Source organism: Mauremys mutica, chromosome 2, assembly GCF_020497125.1.
Source record: "Mauremys mutica isolate MM-2020 ecotype Southern chromosome 2, ASM2049712v1, whole genome shotgun sequence".
NCBI classification, from domain to species: Eukaryota; Metazoa; Chordata; order Testudines; family Geoemydidae; genus Mauremys; species Mauremys mutica.
In genome coordinates this window covers 267,995,278-268,020,970 of record NC_059073.1, presented here as the reverse complement: position 1 = coordinate 268,020,970, position 25,693 = coordinate 267,995,278, and the positions used below count along the sequence as shown (strand labels likewise).

At 37.3% G+C, this 25,693-nt stretch overlaps 1 protein-coding gene across 10 annotated transcripts in view; it reads left to right on the top strand.

The window, feature by feature from the left end:
• PARD3 (par-3 family cell polarity regulator) overlaps positions 1-25,693 on the top strand; it is a 648,875-nt gene that overhangs the window by 447,998 nt on the left and 175,184 nt on the right. For 7 of the 10 annotated variants that reach the window (XM_045004634.1, XM_045004629.1, XM_045004630.1 and 4 more), the window contains 5 exons: positions 366-516; positions 9,145-9,334; positions 13,412-13,563; positions 14,816-14,860; positions 22,457-22,684. In XM_045004634.1, the coding sequence (XP_044860569.1) occupies positions 366-516; positions 9,145-9,334; positions 13,412-13,563; positions 14,816-14,860; positions 22,457-22,684 (766 nt within the window). The remainder of the gene's footprint in view (positions 1-365; positions 517-9,144; positions 9,335-13,411; positions 13,564-14,815; positions 14,861-22,456; positions 22,685-25,693) is intronic. The other 3 variants (XM_045004631.1, XM_045004626.1, XM_045004627.1) reach the window with 2 other exon arrangements.

Below are 25,693 nucleotides of genomic sequence, written 5' to 3'. Positions count from 1 at the left end.
TTCAAGGAGTCTTGTCCTGACAGCCTATCAATGTGTGAAAGAGGCCAAGTTGTTTGTCAGATAAGATTGAAACACACAAACTGTATATTTCAGAAATTATGCCGCAAAGGTAGACCAAAATGCTTTTTGTCTACATATTTTCTGCTGAAAGGGTTGAAATCTGACAAGGCACCATGGGAGGTGCAGTGTAAAGTGTCATGGAAAGTTGGTCATTAAGCAGAGCTGTCGTTGCAAATTATTTTGGGTCCAGGATGAAAAGTTCTAGCGTATTTGGTGCCCAGCCGGGTCCAGGCCTTAGGCAAGTTGTTATCGTTCCCCCATGCTGTTAAATGGACTTCAGTGCTGATTTTCCTCTCTCTATGCAGTTGGAGTCACCTGGAAGCCCTCCTGGGCCAGAGCTGCCTATAGACACTATACTGGATGACAGAGAACGTAGAATTTCCCATTCGCTATACAGTGGGATTGAGGGTCTCAGTGAATCACCCACAAGGACTGCGGCACTAAGTAGGATAATGGGTGAGTCAAGTAGACTCTGCTAATCAGATCTTGTTTTTGTCCTTTCTGTGGTTCATTGAAGGGTGATTAATGTATTATTTATGTGCAGAGCATGGAACATGAAAGTGGCAATGACCAATTTAAAGCATGCCTTTTAAAAAAAAATTGTTCATCACAAGCCTTCTAGCTAGCTTAATGTGAGAGGGGAAGTCAATCAGTTGATTGAGAAAGTAAGTTTCAGATCCCATAACAGGTGGCAGAAGAAATAAGCTACACTTCATTTTAGTCTGTTTGGTCTGAGTGCTGAAGTTTCATGCAAATAAAATGTCATTGAATATTACTGTAAAGAATGTATAGTTATGTTTCAGCACTGATTCACCTTCACTTTAATCATACTCAAAAAGAAAATAATGTCAACTGAAGCCAGTATGTGTAATAACATATTTCCTTATTTCAGTTGAATTTGTGCTTTGCAGGGCACCAGTTTTAAAACCTTGTAAGTGATTTTATGCATCCTTTGTTTGGATTCTGTGCCATACTGTCTGCATAGCCCCCACTGGATAATGAGGTTATTAGCACTTGCTCTGCAGCAGTTCAGCTTTCTACTAACAGATTTAGTTCATAAAGACTTGTCTTGCCACAGAAGTGGTTGGACTTACTGAGTAGCTCAATCGTGGGATTAACTTGTAAGGATTTTCAAATTTAAAACGCAAGAAGATGTTTGATTAAAATGGCACCTGACATAAAATACTTCTATTGCTAGCTTGAATTGCAAGTCCTGAACTCCAACATAGCCATTAAATCCACTGCCTTTTAGTATGTTTGACATATATGTACAGCATTAGAATTGGAGATCCTGTTATAGAATTGACATGAAGGAAGAGTGAATGTAGTTTTCAGTTCCCTAGGATAGCTATTCAGCTTCAGAAAGTGAAAATCTCCATTTGTGGCCTTTTGCTAGTTATTGCTTTGTAAATATTTCTCCTTGTACTTTTTGAAGTAGAAAAATCACCCTTTCTTAGACCTCTGTAAAACTCCACAGTTTTGGTTTGTGTGATTTTTGTATCAGTTCAGTCATATTGTAATCTGAATGCACATAGCAAAGCCAAAACTAAAACTGACAAGTTCTCTTAAGCTCTATTGCATTGCATTTGTACAATCCAAAAGAAAGATAATGTGACCAAGTATCACAAATCCATGAAACTTTTGTCTCAAAAAATTCACGGCTGTCTAAAGAAAGTGAAACATTTTATTTTGAGATCTGATTAAAAGTTTCAAGGAGTGAAAATCTGGCTGAAATTGTTAGCACTGTAGTTTTAATTTAGTCTAATTTTGTTATTTCAGTTTTCCAGATAAAATATTTGTACAGCACTTAGCTACTGCTTTTTTCTTTCAGTGTAAAGGGGAATTACATGTCAAATTTGTATATGCATTAATGAGTTACCATGTAAACATCCTGTGCAGCAACAGGTGAATAGGCCTCGAGAGAGGATATCTGGTATGCATGTCAAGGGATGCGCTATAATTTGACATCAAAGGAATACAGGATTTGCCCTGCTATATAAAACTAGTCATCCATCAAGTACAGTTTCTTTGTTTCACAGTGACCAGTAACTGAAGTCTCAGCAGTCAAAAACAAACACCTTACCCCTTCCAAAACCCCTTAAAACCTACTATGCCCCTGGCCAGTTCTGCAGTGTGTGCTGTGCATATAGGGGATAAAAGTCCATCCAGACTCTTGCAAATGTTCATTTTAGGAATGATTAGTACTACGAAATTAGTTTGGCTTAACTACAACTCTGAAGGCTGTGAAAAATGTTATGCCCCGTGCAACATAACTAAGCCAACATAAGTCCCAGTGTAGATGGGATTTTTCCATCGACCAAGCTATTTCCTCTAGGAGAGATGGTGTTACTGCAATGACAGAAGAACCCCTTCTGTCATTGTAGTGTCTATACTAAAAATGCTACAGTGGCACAGCTGCAGTGCTACTATAGCATTTCCAGTGTAAACATACCCTTACATTCTGAAGCATAAGTACTGATTCTGTCTATCTCAGCCCTCATTCTTAATGGGACTGCATGGTTACACAGCTGGACACCATAGAGAAGGTCAAACCATGTTTGAATAATGTATATAAATGTGATCTAGCCCACTGTGGTTAGAAACTGGTTTTGCCGGAACTGAGACAGACTCTGCTGGTGTAAATCAGCATAGCTCCATTAGCCCATCACATTTAAAACCAGTTTGAAGGCCGGTGTGGATTGACTATAATCTTAACAGTTTGGAATGCCTCAGTCAAGTCCCCTCTGATAAGTTTTTCTTCTTTGATCAAATAAAATCCTAGTTATTGCAATCTTCTGCCTCATATTGTATGAGTCATTGTGTAGTAAATAGCACAACATGAATGTGTTTGCATTACCTGTTACAGAAGTGGTCAGTAACCACAAACCTGCTTGTTTTGGCATAGGGAAAAGGACCACAGTGTTAGTAATATAAAGCACATAACAAGCACACACATAATCCATTAGACCTAGCAATTCTATTAGCATTTATAATTTGAGATTTCCTAGAATTTTTTACTTCCCTGATAACTGAGGTATATGATTCATGCTATTACCATACTTCCTCTGTGAAAACTTGGATTCACCTGCATGAGGTGCCTCTCATCTGGGCCTAACAATGAGGATTTATGCCTGTCGTCTTTGCTGGGTTTCTAGTTTTTGGTCTTTTTTTGGTCTAGATTCAAAAGTGTTTCTAGGCAACACATTTGCAATTCCTCCAAAGTGAAATTTAAAATAAAATCATGTGGTCATGTACTAACTTGCTTGTGCCCAGGCTTAAAAGTTGAAGAACTTTTTTTCTGAAGTTCTATAGCTATTTATTGTCCATTATGCAACTGATTTCTGTCACACACAAATATAGAGCTGATTTCACTGTAAATTATTCGTATTGAAGAAATGTTTTAGTACAAAGTCATCTTGCATCTCTTAGCTTTAGTTGCAGCCTGAATGCTGGCTGATTTCTTATGACCGTAGCAAGGTTTGATGCTAAAGGTGACTAATCAGAAGTTATTTATCAAGGTTTTGGTTCGAATAACAATGACTTAGATTGTATGCAGTGTAGTTGTAACTGTGTTGGTCCCAGGTTATTAGAGAGGCAAGGTGGGTGAAGCTCTCACCAGCAGAAGCGGGTCCAATAAATATTACCTCACCAACCTTGCCTCTCTAAAGACTTTGGGATGAAATGCAATGTCAGTCTAAGGGCATGGCTACACTTGCAGATGTAGGGGGCCAGGAGTTAAATCAACCCTCGGAGACTGCAGCAGGGAAAACACTGCCATGTATTTACACTGTCAGCTGCAAGCACAGTGGCTTTGCCACAGAGAGCAGTGCATTGTGGTAGCTATCCCAGTGTGCAAGTGGCTGCAACATGCTTTTCAAATGGGGATGTGTGTGTGACAGGGAGTGTGTTGTGTGTATGTGTGTGACAAGGAGTGTGTTGGGGAGAGACTGTGTTTTGGGGGGCAGAGAGTGTGTCAGCATGCTGTCTTGTAAGTTCAGACAGCAGGAGACTCCCTGTCTCCAGGGGTGAGAGTAACTTAAAGGACTTACCGGTTGTGATAGCAGTGGCTGGGAGCCCCGGGCCCTTTAAATCACCAACAGAGCTCCGAGTGCTCCCAGCTGCCACTGCTACCCTACGGCTTGGGGCTCTGGCAGAAATTTAAAGGGCATGGGGCTCCACTGTGGTAGCGGCACCTGGCCCTTTAAATCACTGCCGGAGCCCTGCCACCGCTACCCCGGGGGCTCTGGCAGCGGGACTCGGGCAGCGATCTAAATCGCTAGCCTGAGGAAGCTGGTCCGGTCTTGCTTATTTTCTCCTCTACCCCCCTCCCCACCCTCACAGTCATAGCAGCAGCATTCCACAGTATTGATTTCCTTTGTCCCGGAGCAGATAAGCATGTGGGATGTCAGAAACGGAACTTTGAAAGGGATATCTGCATGCCTGCAGCCGAGTTCAAAACAATGACAAGAGTGGCCACTTGACTTCAAGGGATTATGGGATGTTTCCAGTTGCCAATCACAGCGCAATAATGCATCGCGTCATCCACACTGATACCCGGGCATTTCAGCCAGGGCGTGGCAAGTTTTATGCTTCTCTTGGAGGTGGATTGCCAGGAACACTCCAGCTGCAGAGTCCAGGCGCTCTACGTGCCTTGCCAGTGCGGACACTTCAGGAGGTAGGGCACCCAGGGCTGATTTAATGCGCTTTAACTTGCAAGTGTAGCCAAGGCTTAAGTGTCCCAATGTACTTCATAAAGTACCATACATACGCACAGCAGGAATTGCTTTGCTCACTCTAAAAGCAGAGCTATCTTTGTGTTGGAATACAGTAGCAGCCAGGGGCGGCTTCAGGCACCAGTGCAGCAAGCGCGTGCCTGGGGTGGGAAGCCAGGGGATGTGGGGGGGCGGACCGTCGTGAGGGTGGCAGTCAGGGAGCCTTCAGCGGCATTTCTGCGGGAGGTCCACCGGTCCCGCAGCTTCAGCAGCAATTCGGCGGCAGGTACGCCGAAGGCGCAGGACCGGTGGACCTCCTGCAGAAACGCCCCCGAAGGCTCCCTGACTGCCATACGTGGGGCAGCAAAAAACATATAGAGCTACCCCTGGTAGCAGCACTACAGAAAGATTTAGGATAGAGGTCTTTAGAAGCTGCTTAGCTTCTAAAACATATAGAGCTTTTCTAGACTCAGAGTCTATACCTTTGAGAGGTTGTGTAGAATTCCAACAGGGAATCTCAAGAGCAAATTCTTGAACCAGTAGTGTTAGGTTTGAGTGCTAAGTTTGAGGTATCATCCTTTTTTTGAGACATTTACTGCAAGGCAGTGGATTCATCCTTTCCAAGGGTGGGTTCTGTTTACAGCTGGCTGAAAACTCTCCATCAGTGTGGATGACGTGATGCATTATTGCGCTGTGATTGGCAACCGGAAACATCCCATAATCCCTTGAAGTCAAGTGGCCACTCTTGTCATTGTTTTGAACTCGGCTGCAGGCATGCAGATATCCCTTTCAAAGTTCCGTTTCTGACATCCCACAGAAGAGACATGATTAACTTTCTCCATTGGTGAGGTGTGTCCAACTATGTCCTGAAGGTGAAGCCCTTCTCCCACTTGATTTCATCTGCAGTGAAAATCCTGGGTGCTTCAAGTTTATCTACTTCTTAATTTCAAAACATCAATAAAATATAATAAAAAATAAAATAAAATTCTTCACTCTTTTCAAACATTAAGAATGGTAGAGGAAAAGTTAAAAGTGTTACTTAATTGCTTTAGCCTCTCAAACTGGAAGTTCAATCTGTAAAAATGCAGTAAGGTTCTACTTTCTCACAATCAACTCTTTGGAGACATCATTAACTACAGAGTTAACAATCTTGTAGGCAATATGTTTGAAAAGGAGTACATTACCGGGCTAGCCATTAACCTGTCCATCAAAGAAGTGATTGCTGGGCAAAGAATTAGCTGTTATGCAAACTGAATACATTCATTTCAGTTTGACAATGATGGGTTGTTTGCCATTTAGTACCAGTGTATTCCAATAATTTTCATCTATTTTAGAAAATATCTCATTCAGCCACAAAATTTTCTTTAAATAACCATATAAAATACATTCAATTAGCCAATATCCTGTTGGGTTAGCTAATGTTCTTTTGTATCAATTTATTGGCTAAATTAAAGTACCAGTACAGCAGCATGATTATATAAAAGGGAAAAAAATTAGAATTGATGTAGATCCCATAACTCCATACAGGTTTTTACACTTGTACTTATGTGTATTATAAGTGATGAGCAAAATATTAATATCTGGCCACATGTGTGGCTCATTTTAACAAAACATTTCCAACTCATGGTACTTTTTATAACACATTACATTATTACTATACAGCACCATGGGGTTCTGTCTCTATATTACATATACATATATAATATACCATATCATATGAAGGTCATTTGATTTCATAAAACTTGTTCTTTGTTGTTCATAAGTGTGACAGTTTTCTTAATTACATTTTATATCAAACCAAAGTTTCCTGCAACATTTACCATTTTGTTTCATGGTGATTTATTGGAAATATTTAAGCCTATGCCCAGGAAACAACCAAACTTTTTAGAAGGCAATTTTTTAGCAGGCAACAATGTCTAGGGGGAGTGTTGAGTTACAGAGAAGCTTATATCTCATGGAAGAATTTGAATAACAAATACACTGGAGTCACTCTTAATAACTTGCCAGTCGCCTGAGATGACTGAATAACTTTATTTCTATATTTGCAGTATGATTGGTATTCCTTATAGCAAGTATAAGTAAGTTTATCTCAGTAATATTACAAATATTGAAGTAATCTTATGTATGTATCTTATGACTAAACTGACAACGTTTTAAGGCTGATCATTTTCTGTAGCATCAGTTTTACTGTTCTACTAAATATCTTCACTTGTTCTTTAACCCCGAGCACATTTGCATTGAAAAACAGGAAATGGTGACTCAGGCTAAAAGTATAGTGATATTACTGAACATTGTCATAATAAAGCCCCTTTGTGACATATTTGTATCTGTTTAGTCTATTCTGATGATGTAGGACTTTATATAAAATTTAAACATTACATCTGCTTTTTGTTAAACAGGTTGAAAAATGTGTTACTCAAAATGCCATAGAAAATATTACTGGAAAATATAATTCTATGTGTATTTAGATAGTGGTGGTATCTTCAAAAAAATACAAATTGGCTTTTAGTTGGAAAGAAACAATGTTTCACTAATTTGTAAAACTCCTTAGGGTCTAGTGCTACAACTCTTGCCTGCAGGAGTTGTCCCACTGAAGCTGGTTCACATATGAGGTGCAATGTCAAGCCCTTATGTCATCTTTTTGATTCATGAGGGTGGTGTCTTGATCCCTTTAACATCAATGTCAAAATTCACTTGCACTTCAGTGAGAACAGAATTAAGGTCTTGGGTGAGATTTTCCAAGTTTGGTGCATTAAGTCATGTTTAAAAATCTAAATCTGGGCAGCTACATAGGTGACTTTATTAATTCATTCATACATTTATTTAATTCTTTTATTATAAAAAAAGAATTCCAAATTTGAAAATTTTCAACCAGCTCTAGCTACGAATACTGAACACTTCTGAAAATTAATCCATTTGTTCAGGCATCTGAATATGAATTTAAGTTCTTAATGTTAGTAAACCAAGTTGGAAAATGTTGGCCTTGATGATCCAGGGCTGGATCATGGGAAGTGATGAATCCCTTTAGTTCCCATTGACTTTATTCCTTCTGAGGATCGCGACCTAAGCCAGCTAATGTTCTCCTTCAGTAGGATGCAAGTACTTGATTGTATATTTTCAGACTTTTATGTAGTAAGAAGTATGTAGTGTTCCCCAAGGGTCAGTCGTAGGACCGATCCTATTCAACTTATTCATAAATGATCTGGAGAAAGGGGTAAACAGTGAGGTGGCAAAGTTTGCAGATGATACTAAACCGCTCAAGATAGTTAAGACCAAAGCAGACTGTGAGGAACTTCAAAAAGATCTCATAAAAGTAAGTGATTGGACAACAAAATGGCAAATTAAATTTAATGTGGATAAATGTAAAATAATGCACATTGGAAAAAATAACCCCAACTATACATACAGTGTGATGGGGGCTAATTTAGCTACAACTAATCAGGAAAAAGATCTTGGAATCATCGTGGATAGTTCTCACATGTCCACGCAGTGTGCAGCGGCAGTCAAAAAAGCAAACAGGATGTTAGGAATCATTAAAAAGGGGATGGAGAATAAGATGGAGAATATCTTATTGCCCTTATATAAATCCATGGTACGCCCACATCTTGAATACTGCGTACAGGTGTGATCTCCTCATCTCAAAAAAGATGTACTGGCATTCAAAAAGGTTCAGAGAAGGGCAACTAAAATGATTAGGGGTTTGGAACGGGTTCCATATGAGGAGAGATTAAAGAGGCTAGGACATTTCAGCTTGGAAAAGAGGAGAGTAAGGTGGAATATGATAGAGGTATATAAAATTATGAGTGATGTGGAGAAAGTAAATAAGAAAAAGTTATTTACTTGTTCCCATAATATAAGAACTAGGGGCCACCAAATGAAATTAGTGGGCGGCAGGTTTAAAACAAATAAAAGGAAGTTCTTCACACAGTGCACAGTCAACTTGTAGAACTCCTTGCTTGAGGAGGTTGTGAAAGTTAGGGCTATAACAGGGTTTAAAAGAGAGCTGGATAAATTCATGGAGGTTAAGTCCATTAATGGCTATTATAGCCTAGCCTGTTTGTCAGAGGGTGGAGATGGACGGCAGGAGAGAGATCACTTGATCATTACCTGTTAGGTTCACTCCCTCTGGGGCACCAGGCATTGACCACTGTTGGAAGACAGGATACTGGGCTAGATGGACCTTTGCTTTGACCCAGAATGTCCATTCTTATGTTCTTAAGTCACATGTAATTTTACTAACTGTGCTACATCAGTCTTATCAATGATGTGACAGATTTGACATGACATTTTATCATTTGGAGAATATATGATATGTAATATTCAGGTCTTTATCTACAGTTTCTTCCTCCATTCTCCTCCCCATATTGAACAGGTAAATACCAGCTGTCTCCAACAGTGAACATGCCACAAGATGACACTGTTATTATTGAAGACGATAGGCTGCCAGTACTTCCACCACATCTTTCTGACCAATCATCTTCCAGCTCCCATGATGATATGGGTTTTGGAACCACAGATGTTGGCGCATGGGCTAAAGCCACAATTAATGAATCTACAGACTGGTAAGACCATAGTCGAGAGCATGAAAATGATAGTAAATTGTAATAATTTATTTTTCTTTAGTTTAATGGGTAGCTACACTGAATATTAATCTTTTTTTTTAAACATTCAGATAAGGTGACTAGATAGCAAGTGTGAAAAATCAGAAGAGGGGTGAGGGGCAATAGGCACCTATATAAGCAAAAGCCCCGAATATCAGGACTGTCCCTCTAAAATTGGAACATATGGTCAGCCAACATTCAAACCACAACATTTTCAAACCTTTCATTGCCATTATTTCAATAAGAGAGTCCGTGCAGATAATTTTGGTGGACTTTTACTTTCTAGCTGTATAGTTTTATGCGGTGTCAAAACACATTTAGAAAAGTGTTACCAACTATTATTAGGACCAAATTGATATAGAGCTGTGTTAACAGAATTAATATTATATAGTCAAATTTTAAGATGAGCCAGCCTTACATTTAATCAGAAAATCTCTGTATTTGTAGGGCAGCCTTGTTAAAAGCTTACGGTTATAAAACATTAAAGATAAATTCCAGTGGAAAATGTTAATTTATAATTCTCTCGATAAATAAGATTTCTGCAAAATAAAACCAAGATTTTATTTTGTGTACCAGTATATATTTAGGAGACTTTTATCACACATGCACCAGCTTTTAGTGTATTTTAGATAATGAATATTTTTTAGATAATCTATTTAGAAATTAATTTAGGCCTGCTATTTATATGTTTATGCTCACATAACATTTTACAAAGTTAAGATTTCCTGACTATTTAGGATAAATATGATATTCAGAGTTGTGATTTATAAGTACTGCAGAAGTAGTATACTAATATTTCCCATAATTTAAAATATTGAAACCAAATTACCTCATGTTTAACCTCCCAATTGGGTTGAATCTGTGATCTTATGTGTAGATTTTTACATCTGAGCTCCAATGGCTTATGTATTAGTCCCATTATTAACTTGTTTATTGCTCTTAATAAAAGAAATATTGCATACTGTTAATACAGATCTAAGAGAACTGTGCATTAATCTGCAAGTCTAGTAATAATGTACTGCAATGAGCAAAATAAAAGACCGTCTCTGTGGAACCACCTCCTAAGGGTGTCGTGATAATTAACACAAGCAGAGTGAAGAATTAGAATGTTCTTACTAGCCCCATCTCCTGGATCTATTATGAATGTGTCAGCAATATCTTAATAAAATATCAGTGGCAATGCCCTTTGGTTCTGATTTGCACCAGTCAGCTACTTCTGTTTTGATATTATATTTATTTGAGTTGATGCTTAGGGATTGTTCTTGCTGATTCTAAACCGCGTTTTAATAAATGAGGTAAAAATAACTTTTTTTCAATGTACATTTTGCTTTTCTGTTAATATTGCAACTTTTGGTGTAGAAAAGTCTCACCTGTAATTTGGGTCATTGAAATGTCCATGTGTCTCTTTTGTTAAAGGTTTTAGAGCTGTAAATCTAAGATTTTTAAATTGAACAGCACTTAAGATGTCATGTAATACTTACCTCTGAGTGAATTTTTCAGTTGAATGGGGGTGGTGGTGGGAAGAATTTATACTATGAAGTAAAAGCCCATTTGAAATCTGAAGATGCTTTTTATATTTACTGCGGCGGTGTAACTTACTATTCATATACCTTTCTGAGCTTAAATGAAAATAACCGCAAAGAAAATAGATTAGATATTGTGGAATTCATTTTGTACAAAAACATTTAAATCTCTTCCTTTATGAGAAATTGTTGAGATCTTTAGATACAATTGCAGGTAAAAGAGCAGATCAGTTTAGGACCTTACTCATATATAATGCTTTTTATTTGTAAAAAATAAATAGCAGCAGAAGTAGATTGTTGCATTAATTTCCTGCTGCTAATGGGTGAGGGAAGATTTATAAAATGAAGGTGCATTGTATGATATTGCTGGAAGGCTCAAAGGGTAAAGCTAAGAATATGGACGAAGGGTTATCCAAACAAGAATGGCAGCTGTTCTGAATCACCGCAGAAAATGTAAGCTTTTCCAGCCTGACAATATCTCCCTAATCCTTGATGAAAATGTTATGAAAACAAAGGGGCAATAAGACAGGATTAATAAGTGGAATTTTAATAACACCGAGGGTCAGTAGACGGTTACATTCTTTTAAGAATCAGCTGTCGTTCCAGAAATCTTATTTGTTAAGGACGCTAAAACATAGTAAATTGTGATGGGTATTAACTGAGTTGCAGTAATGTGAGAAAGAAGGTGACTTTAACATAGCTGAAAAATATTATAATTAGCTATTTTGGGGTGTTAGTTACTCAACTATGCTTTTTGACTTTTTAACGTATGGATATTTACCATATAGATGTGCTTTTGAGTTACATTTGGAAATTGTATGTGTTCAAATGGCTCTGATGTTGGTCTTTGTTAATTATTGAAATAGGTATTGCCACATTAATAATATATTTTAAATTCTTTATTATTGTGGACATTAAAACTGGTAGCATAATGTGGCATTCTGATATTTCTAGCAAGCTAGATTTCAATTAAATTGAGACTTTTGGTACTTTGCATCTAGATGAGAGAAAAAGTAATTCTTTGTACTTATGTAGCACCTATAATTTTTAGCATGTTTTGCAAATATTAAGTAATTGGTCCTCATAGTAGCTCAGAGGGGGAGATAAGTATGATAGGTGCAGATGGGGAAGCTGAAGAGAAACTAATTTGCTCAAGGACTCAGAAGCAGAGTCTGGCCTTAGCTACACTGGCGCTTTACAGCGCTGCAACTTTCTCGCTCAGGGGTGTGAAAAAACACCCCCCTGAGCGCAGCAAGTTACAGCGCTGTAAAGCGCCAGTGTAAACAGTGCCCTAGGGCTGGGAGCGCGGCTCCCAGCACTGTAAGCTAATTCCCACGGGAAGGTGGAGTACCTGCAGCGCTGGGAGAGCTCTCCACGCCGCGACCATACTCGCACTCGCACTTCAAAGCGCTGCTGCGGGAGCTCTCCCGCGGAAGCGCTGTACAGCTGCAAGTGTAGCCATACCCTCAGTCAGTTTAAGAGCTGGGATCAGAACTCAGGAATTCCTGGCTCCTCATCCTGTGTTCAGAACATACCACTCTCCACACTCCTTGATCTACTTTTGAAATTTTTATTTAATCAAGTTTTAGCATGTGGCTATGACTTTAAATGAATAAACATACACATACCTGAATTTACCTGGACATGATATTCAGCTTTAAAAGAAATGTGATATATCTAGAATAAATAAGTAATTATGTGAAGAAGATCAAACCAAAAAAGGAGTAAGCCACCAAAACCAACAGGGTTAGAAATTTAACCCTTTCAAAGAAAGAAGCACACGATGTATTCTCTTCAGCAAGAGGAAACAGAACATTTCTAACTTACATAAGCCACATTAACAGCTGTTGCTAAAGGAATTCCTCACTTTAATATTATACCAGCTCATCCAATACTAATTGTGAGCTCCTGTGTGACCTTTGGAAAGACGTGTATGTTTTGATTATGAGAGATGCTGAACACCTATAAGTTTAATTTAAGTAATTGAGAACATATTCTCAAACCCATGTGAGACGGGTTCATCCCAATTTTTTAACTGTAGTGTTTCAGAGAAGTTCATGTGACTTCAGATAGGCCAGCACATTTGTGCTTTACTACTATACTATAAACTTACTTGGAAAACAAACCATATGTGTCACTAAGAATGAGAAATACTCAAAAATTATTCCTGTATATATGGAAAGTCAAAGTAAACTGCACTGTCATGCTAATAGCTCTGAGTGTTTTTACTGCATGTGTTTTGGTGTGCATAGGCATTATATACTCATTTTTTTCCCCATAAAGACTTAGTGGGCTTTTAATTATTGATACTTGTTAAATCACTGTTGCTGTGGACACAATAGGCCAGATTAATTCTTGATGCAACTCCATTTACATCAGTGGTTTATTTAAAATTGGCTGCCTTATCAATAGATAAAGAAGGTAGAAATCATGTACCAAATAAAGACTTTTCTTTGCATATGAGGGGGTTGCATGATCTTGATAAATGTCTGCATGATTTTTTTCCTTCCCACAGCACTCTTAGTCCAGATGCTGATCCAGTGCTGGCCTTCCAGCGAGAGGGTTTCGGACGCCAGAGCATGTCAGAAAAACGCACAAAGCAATTTTCAGATGCCAGTCAGTTGGAGTTCGTTAAAACGCGAAAATCCAAAAGCATGGATTTAGGTAGTGAGTGATATTTCTTTGAATGTTTTATCTGAACGTATTTTTGATGTTGTAAATGTCGATTTTTGTCATTTCAAGTATATGGTTGACACACAGAGCTAAACATGTATGTGTGATGGAGTGGTATAAAAACATGAGTGGCCAAGCAGCCTGTACAGTTTGTAAATATCTATAAATTTGCTTGTTGTAAACATACAAATGTATATGAATATACATGGGTATATACTTATACGCTAAGATACTTCATTGTATGCAGTGTTGTTGTAGCTGTAGCAGTCCCACAATATTAGAGAGACAAGGTGGGTGAGGTTTGGACCAACTTCTGTTGGGGTGAGAGACAAGCTTTCAAGGTTGCACAAACTCTCTCTCTCTCACCAACAGAAGTTGGTCCAATAAAAGATATTACTGCATCCACCTTGTCTCTATCAGATATTTCATAGCAGGTGAAAATGTGTACTTAAAAATAAACCACTGAATACTATTTTTTTAAAACTAACTACCTCTATTGAGTTGACATTGGGAAGAGATCCATATTCTCAATTTAAGGCTATACCTTAAATAAACATAATTATCCTTGACTATTTGATATCCTAGCAGTCTACAATAAGTCTTACTGAAAATAATGGGGCTACAAATGAAGCAGCATATTAGAGAATGTGGCCTAGTCCCACTTCTGGTTTAGGCTATACAGTAATATGTATGGTGGAAACTGTATACTGTAGCAGCAACCAAAACAGGGAATTAAATATTCCTTTTATGGATATAATCAGGTATAAAACATTTCTAACTAAGCTATCCATAGATGTCCCATTGGATTCAGGTTTTGAAGTGCAAAATCTAGTAACCTTAATAAGCAGATTTTGAGTGTTTGTACAATAAAAATTCTAAATGCTGAAATTAATAAAATGCAAGGAGTATTTTTTGCTTTATAATATTTGTGGATATCTTAACTACAATCCTTACTTCACCACCTTCTCTAAAGTAAGATTGGTGGTGTTGACTTGCCTTGGCTAGTGGTGATGTGCTAACATGTAAATAACATATTGTACCTGCCTGTGATATGAAAGTGACTGACAAATTGCATGATGGTTACTAGTTTGCTGCCTTTTTTATCAAGAATATTTGCTCAATGTTGCATATTATTTGCATGAAGTGTGACGTTACCAATGCCTCCTAACTTAGAAAATTGGAATGTTGTATGCATGTGGGGTGTGGGCACTAACTGGGCTAACCTTATACATTTACCTTTTAACAGTAGCTGACGAGACTAAGCTCAGTACAATGGATGACCAGAAAACAGGTAAGAATTGACAGTAAGGCTGTTGCTATAGAAACCTTGGTCAAAGCAGCTAACCACAATTACAGAACTGCCAATCACATTGCATGAAAACATGAATATTCCAATACTTGCATGGCTGTTTTCTATTGTGAATAATCAAGTAGCACAGAACAGAGAAAATACTGTGTAGAGCAAAATATATCTGGATAGTATACTCAAAGCAGGTCATTCAGTATAACTGTATACCAGTTCCTACAGTCCTGAAATTCATAAATTTTCACTTTAGTTTTGATTTTCTTTTTCAGAAATCCTGAAATCTGTTCTTTAGGCCTTGAATTCTAACTTAAAGTGGGATGACCAGAGAGAGCTGATTGTTTAGCTATTGCAGTGTTAACATCATGCTTGCAAATAATAGTTTAATTCTAAAGTTTCTATCTTTGCATTAAGATGGTCATCAGTCACATACTGTGGGTCTGAGTTGTAAATTCTTAGTATATGCTGAATTTCCTTTAGAATTCAAAACAGAGCATCATATTTCATATACTAAGCATCCTAACAGATTTTATATGATGATTATGAAAAATAGCATTCAAAGCATAATTTTTATTAGTAATTAAAATAATGTGCCAGCTGCAATCATGAGCCTTTATGATTTATTAATGCAAGTTAGCTTTTGACCTTTGGAATGCTATTTTAATTAGGCTAGATCCAGAGGACATAGTAACATTACTTAGTTCTAATTAGAAATAATTCACCTTTTAAACCTGAAGTATTACTTATTTTTAGCGTGACTCAGGGAATAGGACGTCCCACCCACATTTATTATTAGTATTTTACAGTTGCTTCTCTGTTTAAACCACATTTTAGAGAGAAAACAATAGACTGAAAAAATGTATCTCATAAACTAATAACCTTTATAGACATTAGGAATAACTCTTAAAATCTTGCTGACTAAGACCAAAATGCTTTTTTTACTTTACAAATTGAGATAATCCTGTTAACTTCAATGGGATGCTTGTTGCATAAAGTTAAATGTACGTACATTTTTGTAGGATTGGAACACAGGAAACAATTCTGTAACTTTTATTGATGGGAGTAAATCCTACTCCTGGGTAGAGCTGCGTGACAGTTTTCTTCCAAAACTTTTTTTGCTGAAAAATACAGATTCAGGTTGACTGAAATATTTAACAAATTCATGTTGAATTGCAAAATTGTTTCAGTCAGAAAAAAGAAACACAACATTGAAACTTTTTGTTTCAGCATTTTCAAAATGAATTGTTTCAATTATTATTGTCTTTTTGTTTTGAATTTTACCTTTTTATTTTTAAAAATTTCAAAAAATAAACTTTTTGTTTAATGAATGAAGTGTCTTGTTTAATCCAAAATGAATTATTATTACAATTTTACTTTTACAGTTCTTTATTTGATTTTTCCTTTGTTTGTCCAGCAAACTGTAAAACCAGTTATTCGCACAGCTCTGCTCCTGGGACTACTTGCTAAAAGCTACAGGATCAGCTCCTAATTTATCAAAAATAAATTAGTTTCCTTTTTAGCTTGTTTTTAGGATAGAGCAGTGACTATACTGCCTAAAGACCGACGTGTGCAATAAGAAAAATATAATTCTTGTATTTAAGGGTGCACACTGTTTTAGGTTTTATTTGTAAGATGCAAATCATTCCACATAGAAAACTTATGTTAAGTTCTAAGGAGACCCAAGTTGTACAACTTGGGTTAAAGGGCATGACCTTAACCATGAAGCCACCTGGGCTAAGCAAGATAAATATTTTATTTACAGCCTCAGTGGCTTGAAAAAGGAAGAAGACAATTTATTGTGCTTTGATTTTATTCCTTTCTTTTTCCATGATGTTAACCAGATTCTGTATATAACCAATGGTGTTCTGCCATTGCTGAAGATAGATTCTGTAATTAAATGAATAACTTACAGTAGTTTGGCTGAGAAATTTTATATGAGGTTTTAAAAGACAAACGTTTAATATATGTGACGAGCTACATTCTGATGAACTATATAAAATGGAAAACTTCAGCATATTTACTTTAGAAAAATAAACTCAAACTCTGTTGAAAGTGAAATTGGGTTTAATTGTGTTGACCGAAATGGAAAGTAAAGTTCTCACCAGCACTAGGTACTATAATAGATTTTTAATTATTTTTCTTTCTTCAGTTCACTTGAACTGTCTAATCCTTGCAGAGTTTACAGTTCATTCCAAGGGTTAGAAGTATATTCAGTGGCAATTGAGCATGGCTCATTTATCCAGCGTTAAGCATACAGTAACTGTAGTTGGTTCTTATTTCTATATACACCTTGTTGTAATACTAAAGATGTCTTTCAGCGCTTATCTAAATCATTTGTTGTTTTTTTCATGGTGAATATCATCAGCTTTCAAAAAACTTCCTCTTATTTTCAGTAGTGGATATAATTGCTTGTTATTTCTTTCTTTAAACCAAGTGTTGCTCTTTTAGTGTGGAAAAACAAATAGAAAAAAATCTATTTTTAGTTTATCAGAACTTAATAGAGTGGTTGTTAGGAAACAAATTCACTGACTCGCTGCTCTTGTGTGACCAATAAAAAAATAAAATAAAATAAAATAGACTTTATGGACTTGCACAAGTTTACAGTTCAGCAGCAGGGCAGGTTTTTATATCATCAATATCTGCCACTGTGTAGCATACTCTGTTTCCCCCCTCCCCCCATTTAGCATAAAATACTACACACCTATTTGCGACTATTTTAATCAGAGAGCAGGATGACTTTAAATCTCCAGTGGTAATTTATTTTTTATAGTTTTATTGAGGATAGAAACTGAAGTCAACTGTCTATTGTTTTTTATTTTATTTTTTAAAGCAATGATTCCAGTTTTGATTTAAACAAGAACAGCTTTCTAAAAGAAAGAAAATAAGTGCACTAAATTATTTAGAAGATAAAATTCAATTAAAAATTAATTTTACAGACTTTTTAAAATCAGTGATTAAGGAAACATCATACATCCTTTGAATCGGGGATGGCATATGATTTTTATCTTTGGAAATCATCAGGCAAAATTACGACACTATATAAATACTTAATATAATATCAAAGGGGGAGAAAGTATGATGTAGTTGTTTGAGCAGGGGAGTTCAGCACAGTAGAATAGGAGAACTAAGACATTTGGAGGGGGCAGCAAGTAGGTATATATGAGCCATGTGTATCATATGTCTCCAGGAGTACACATGTGCTATGAGGTAGCATTGGGAGTATGTTCTGTGAGATAATGCTTAGCTATTATGATGTGGGGACAATAGAAGGATCAGCAAAGGGCGGAGGGTCATGTGATGTGCACTGTCAGGAGTATGTGTGGTCTGAGATGCATGTTTATGCTGGCTAGAGGGGTGTGTAAAGGTGCACGTCCCAAGTGAGGATGTGTGGTAGGAAAAATGTTCTGTGTGTGGATGTCTCACATAAGGTTACTTTGGTGCACTCTGAGAAGGAGTGGTGTATATGTGGTCAGAGTGGGGGACAAAGAGCAGATGGGTTGCACGCATGTGTGCATAAGTGGTTATACAAGGAATGCATATGTTTACGCGGGGATGAGGGTGCCTAGCCCTCTGAGAAAGGGTGTTTGCAGTCTGAAGAAGCATGCCGCACTCCTGAGGGTGGTCACCTAGGTGCCATAAGGGTGCAAGTATGTGCCTTTTAAGGAGCAATGCTGTATGTGCCAGAGAAAGTGCGGAGGGGGGGCGTTTTGGGGGACACTTGGATGAATGAATGAACAATTATATACAGTGCAAAGGGAGTGGGTTCACAGAGCATGGTGTTCATTGGGAGTGTTGCTTGGTTACAGATGGCTGGCTTCATCAACAGTCATTTGTCAGGAAAAAATATTGGTGAGGAAAATGCTGATAACTTGAAACTTTAAAATAACAACACACACACACACACGATGTGGGGCAGGGGGAGAAAATCCTGTATTTCTTTAAATTAAGACTTCAAACTAAATTTAAAGGAAGTAGAAATTGATTTTGAGTATATAATATTTCTAGTGATTACTGTCAAAACTGTAACTGTGGAAAAAAGTTGATATTTCCTATTAGCCCTATAGTGGAAAAAGGCAAATTTATGATGTCTCATAGGTTTTGAAATTAACTTGTTAAAAAAAAAGTTAACAAAGTGTCTCAAGGACTTTTGGCTAACCACTGCCTTTATGATTATCCTGTTCACACAGATCTTGAACTTCTCCGCTCAGTTTAAAGGAAGACTTAACCATATGTTTTCAAAACAGTTGCATTGCTGTGAAATGGCCACAGATTATAGTGTTGTATTAAAATATAAATAACGTTATGGTCACAGTACTTACATTACTTCTGTGGCAATACTTGACTTTTTCAGCTTCTGCAACCTGTCCACACTTATGTTGATGGCCACCCAAGTTCAATAAATATTCCTCCCATTTCTGCAATCCATTATTAGTTTTACAGTACTCTGGGAACACTAAGTCATATCCCATCTAGCTTTCCCTTTGGGAGAGCATGACTTACATAAATATTGTTCTCACAATGATCTTTATTGGGCAGCAGGAAATGGGATTTTTTAAAATGTCCTTTATGAAGGTAAATGGGCACATAATGCTTGCTTTATAATTACTGTTTACAAAAAGAGTATATAGCCATTCAGTAATTAGGAAAAGATATAAGAGCATTTCATTTAGAAAGGTATTTCAGATTTCATTTTGCAGTAAGGAAACTTCCAGTAAGTTGCTAGGTAATAGGATAACCTTCTCCCTTTGTATATGAAAGTGAATCTATCAAACAGCAGGTTTATTTATAGCTGTCTTGTCTTTCAAAATTTTGGCAGGCATTTTTTTTTCTGTCTCATGGATGGGTTTTAACAAAATTTAATCTTGAAAAGTAAACAGCTCATCACTTTTGTTATACTGCAGGCACCAGTAGAAGAGAGGGTGTGGGTGTGTACAAGTGCACATACACATAATACAAGAAAGTAATCTGTGTAAAAGTTTTTAGGATAATGACTAGATCAGAAATATTTATCTGATGAAAACAGATGAGAGCTGTGTGAATATTATCAAACTTCAGCCCATGTTCACAAAAGTTTGGCGAATGTGGTGTGAGGTTTGTTTGCACAGCTGGGAAGACATCAAACTCCCTGTTCCCAGCTGGCCTTCCTTGCTCACCCCAACAGCTGTTCCATGCCCCCAACTATCCCCATAACCCCAACCCTCCAAAGATATCAGTTGTCTGTGAAAGGAAGGGTTCTTCTTGGAGGTGGTAGTTCAACAATTTAAACTTCCAAGTGAATCTGTAGGGGCTTGTTTGTTCCCAGTGCCTGAGGTCCAAACTGCAGTGTTTTTTTGTGGACCTGTGTGTGAATCAAACTCTGCAGGGTTTGCACAGCCGTGGGGAAGAAGTGATTTTTCAGCAAGTTCATGCAATCAGGAGCACAGCTGTGGAAAAAACACTTTGGCAGCTGGTATTTGAGTTCACTTGGTTTCAGGCTGTTCAGTTTAGCTCAGTATTTCTCAGACTTTTGAGAGCTAAGTCTCCAGTTAGGAAAATGAACTCAACTGCCACCCCTCTTCAACTCTGCCATATTAGTGAGTAGTAGGGGGGAATTTTGCATTGCCACTGTTCTGCACCCCCACTCGTTTGCACACCCCCAGGGTAGGCTGGTTGGGAAACGCTGCGTTAGCTTATGCTTGGGGTCAGTGGTTTTACAATTTCTGGTTTAGATTTAAATATATTTAGTTCAAATTTAAGACATTTACTTTCATATACTAGTCCTAGGAAGATGGGTTGGACTGTTGTCAACTTTGCTTTGAATGCTACCTAGCACAATGAGGCCCAAATCCTGGTTGGGGCCTACTGGGCACCTTTCTAATATAAACACTTTATGACAGTATCATTCTTCATGGCTCTGGCATGAATAATACATGCTTGTGGGAGGCAAGGTGTCCTAGTGGATAGAGCACTGAACTGGGACTCAGGAGAGCTATGTTTTATTCCTGTCTCTTCACTGACCAGCTGAGTGACAGAGGGCAAGTCACTTTGTCCCTCTGTGTCTCCCTATCTCATTCTGTAAAATGGAGTTACTGATTTCCTTTGTTAAAGCACTTTGAGATCAGCTAACAAAAAGCTCTGTATAAAAGTTAGGTATTATATTATTATTAGAATAATATATTCAGTTACACACATCTTATTACCAGAAAGATAATCAAAAATGGGAGAAAGTTAAGGGCAAACCTGTGAAAAGGGCTGGCAGGTGGAGGACTACATTGTTTTATTTATGAAGTTGAAAAGAGTTACGTACATATAGCTTGGCAAAGCGACAACTAAATGTGGATATGATAATAGTTGAAAAAATTTGAAGAGTGTGAACACCAATGACGCAGTGGAATTTTTTAATATCATAAAATGAGGACTTCCTCACAGTTAGTATGAGGAACTAAGAAAAGTCAAGGAAAATCTTCCTGATAATAAGAGCTATTAGCCTGTGTAGTGATCTCCCAAACAAAGCACTGGAAGTGTGATCACATGGCACCTTTAAAGGTATGCGGGCCAGAACACCAATAAATGTACAATATGCCTTCCATCTGTAGATACGATGATTCTGTGAACTCCCACGTATGAGCTATCAGTCAAGCCTTTTGAGGTTTTTACTGTTATTTCATCACCACCTTCAAATAATAAAACTAGAGACTGACCCAAGATCTCACGTATTAGGCTACCCATAACAACAAACCCTACGTAACCACAGATGACTTCCCATTCTATTTCATTATTTCTCCCCCGTTCTCCTGCACTTCTGTCCACATAGACCAAACTACCACATATTCCTGATGGAACTTCTGAAAAAAATTGTTCCTATTCATCCCTCTTCCTATCCCTGTTTCCTTTGGTAAAAGTCTCAGTGATAGCTCTTCCAGCCTGACTCTGCTATTTTGAACATTATGATGCCACCTTGTGAGAAGTGAGACAATTTGGATCATAGGTGTGGTTGCCTCATTATAAAAGGTCAGGCATCTGGACCACAAGCATGGGGAGGAAATCTGGGAAGAGAGGTGGGAAAGAAAGTCCTTTATCATATAATTTATTTCTTATCCGCACCTTTTAAAAGATTCAAGTTTAACTGATGGGAGATGGTCTCAGATGGTTCTGAATCCCACCACCACCCTCAAACATTTATGTCCCAGAATTTAAGTTCTTTTTCAGGTGATGTCAAGTATTACCTGAATAACTGGATCCCTACTTCAGACCTTTTCAACAAATATGTCCCATCAGGTCCACTTAGATTATTCAGATGCATTTCATTATAAAATTAGTGTATTGTAATGTTTTGATGCAAGTCTTTAAAATTCAGTTGAAAAAGCCACTTGAAATTAGCAGGCAAGATATTTTCTCTAGATGTTATGCTGAATGTGTAAGATGTCATTGACTAAGACATGACATACTCATTCATTGTTCAAACCAACATGAAATCCCTACAGATTACAGAGATGATGGGAATAATGTTAAGTATATCCCCACAGACTTTCACTATGAGTGTGAAGGATCAAGCACGCAGTCCTTTGTACTAATCCTAATTAACCATTTTTTTTTAACCATTAGGTTCCCCAACAAGAGATGTGGGTCCTTCATTAGGTCTGAAGAAATCCAGCTCATTAGAAAGTCTACAGACGGCTGTTGCTGAGGTGACTTTGAATGGTGACATTCCCTTCCATCGTCCGCGCCCACGGATCATCCGAGGACGAGGTTGCAATGAGAGCTTCAGAGCTGCAATTGACAAATCATATGATAAACCAGTTGCAGATGATGACGATGAAGGCATGGAGACCTGTAAGTATCCTATTTTGCTGTATGTTAAGAATGTTATTGTTGTTTAATTATTTTGGAAGGATTAAAAACAGATTCATAACTATAAAAGAGGTCAAATAAAAAACAAAACATTTTATTTTAAGACTTAATTATCATTTAGATTTCTCTAGATTGTTAGATTAGGCTTTATAAGTGTCTTGCTTGTGTCTTGCATATGTATTCACAGATTGTAACACTCTGAAGTTACTTTTCTTTCTAGAGCAAGAAAATGAGATTAAAATGAGCATGTTTGTTTTAATTATTTAGTATGAAAAATTTCGATAAGACTATATTCGAATTTGTTAAATTAAAAAGTTTAACCAAAAAGAAAAAAGTTGAATTCAAGTTGAAAAATGTCAGTATGGAAGAGTACATTAGTGATGTGTTGGGAAAAAAAATTACCACTGTTCTTTAATTAGAATGAGTAAGGCTGGCAGATCTAATAAAATTCTGAAGTTAATGATCAGCTATTACCCACCCTAATGGGCATTAATTTACATTTCCAGTTCTTTAACCCCAAGTGTGACCCAACATGTGGAGAATGTGTCATTAACATAAAAGAACCACTTCAAAGCTAACCTTATCATTATTGAACTATGTAAGAATGGGCTGGTAAAATGACAGTCCATGCTGAATGCAAATAGTATGAATGGTAAATTATTCTTATGGGGGTTGTATTAAAATTATTGAAATTTTAACCTTCTTGTTGTACTATTTTTGCTTGTCACCCTTCAGAAGATTTTTTTTTAAATCAACCTGTTTCTATTTAGAAGAAGTTTATGAATGAAGAAGGTTTAGGAAAGAATGAAGTAATAAAATCGTTAGGCCGAATACTAACAAAAAGGGTTTGGAAAGTGAACTTTCACCCTCTGCCCTTTATTTTTTTTTATTTGTTTTCAGTTTGAGAAAGTCTATGCTTAATTAAATAATTTGGTCCTGCAGTTATACTCATGTACAAGATCACTCATTTTCCTTACTCTGTTCCTAAAAATATTCTATGACTTAAACTGAGGTCATTTTGCCAGAGTCAGTATTCCCCAAAATAGCTACAGATAGCATTAATTCTGCATCCCTTCCCCCCCATGTCTAGCAATTTCATGCAGCAACAAGGCTAAATGCCAGTCTTGTGCTGCTAGCTGTCAATCTACTGTTAACCAATGGGTGAGTAAGAATGAGGGAATGTGTAAAACGATTTTGATCATTCTTCCAAAGTACATGCCTAAGGTCTTTTGGGACATGAGACCATGTTTTTTTCTAAAAGGCTTTTGTTTTGTGTGAGCCAGCTGACAGTGATTTCCTTTCGTCAGACATCAGATATCCCGTGCTCAGTGGGAATTAGTTTCAAATGGTTTAACCTCATTTGACCAAAAAAGGAATCTATAAAAAAGGGCATAACAAAAGGGTTATCACTGAACACTTTCCAAGTGACTGTAAACATGCCATTTTACTAGAAGACATTATGAGGGTTCACTTGCTGTCATTAGGGGTGATATGAAGATGCATGGCCACCTTTTGGAGGATGCGGTGGATGCTTCCCCCCACAAACTCACCCTGTACAAGGTCAGGCCTGCTGGCTGATGTGGAGAAGCAGCAAGGCTATGTCCCCTACCTCTTCTCACCCAATTTGAGGACTCTTGCACTGATAGATGTGGGGCGTTCTCATGTTCATGTAACGTTGGGCCTAGTCCATACACAATGACTCAATAAGGAAAGGCACCTTAAGCCACCTCTACCCCTTGTGTATCTATACAGGACTGGGCATACTCTTACTCTTTTGATTCTTAGTGCCGTGTAAAACATACAAAATATATCAAATTGGTAGAGCTTCACCTATGTTACAAATATTGTGTATTCATAAGTGATACAGAAACTGGTAGTACCATGGCAGTATAGTGAGTTCAAACCATGGAGTTGTACTGTGGCTTCCCTTATATTCATGATGGTGGTGTGGCCAGTGAAATCTACAAATCCTAGACAGCCATACTACACTTAGAACAGAGTGGAAGCAATGTCATTTACTGGGACCTTTGTCTCTGAGGGCTGTGCATACATGTTAAAGCAGAGAGCATAAGCAATCTGCTTCATTTTATGCAAATTGTCTGTGGCCTCAGGTTCCATGGATGTTGCCAAATGACCTCCTCAGTTGGGCAAAGTTTAGACAGTCCTGAATAGATATAGGTCCATTTAGCAATCAGGTACTCAAATAACTAGTTTTTAAATCATATTTAAGTATTTTCTAATTGTTTAGAATTAAAAATGCTGCTTTATCTCCTAAAATCCATTCAAGATGTTGGTAGTCAATTTGCTGTTGCCCCTGAGGTTGTATTAATTTGTCTTGCTTGAAATTTTTCCTGTTTCTTTTCCAAATATTTTAGAAGTAGGAATGTTTCTTCCTTCCCGTCCTTTGAGTTGGCAAAACAATAGCACTGGATTGCATTTATGAAGGACTCTTTAACATTTGATCATCTCATGAAAGAGCTCTAAAAATATGGAGATACTGTATGTGATAAAGGACCGAACCGCCTTTTAAATATAATTGCTCTCCTTGAAACAATATGTTATTCAAATTGTTAAAAATAGTATGAATACCATCTGGAAATGTCCGATTCTGTGAAAACATTTTAAGAGTTTTGAGGAGGATACTTATGGATTGTAATGGCTATAATGAGATAATAATAACAGAATGTTGTGGGTGTTTAGATTATAAGAATCATTGTGCTTGGTTTTTAATACTTGGAATAGCTGACTAGGAGCAAAATTTCTATCTCTGGTGTGTTGTCTGAGAACAAGTCATTTGAATCTGGAGAAATTGGCAAAGCTTTCTAATCTTTGTTGAGTCTTAATTGCTAGAACCTACAGTCATATTAAATATCACAATAAGCAGTCTAGGAGCTCAGTTATGAAACAGCTTCACATTAAATAGCTTCAATTTCTCATGTGCATCTTTTCAATTTTATGGCCTAATTAGGGGAATAGCTTCACAATACCTTT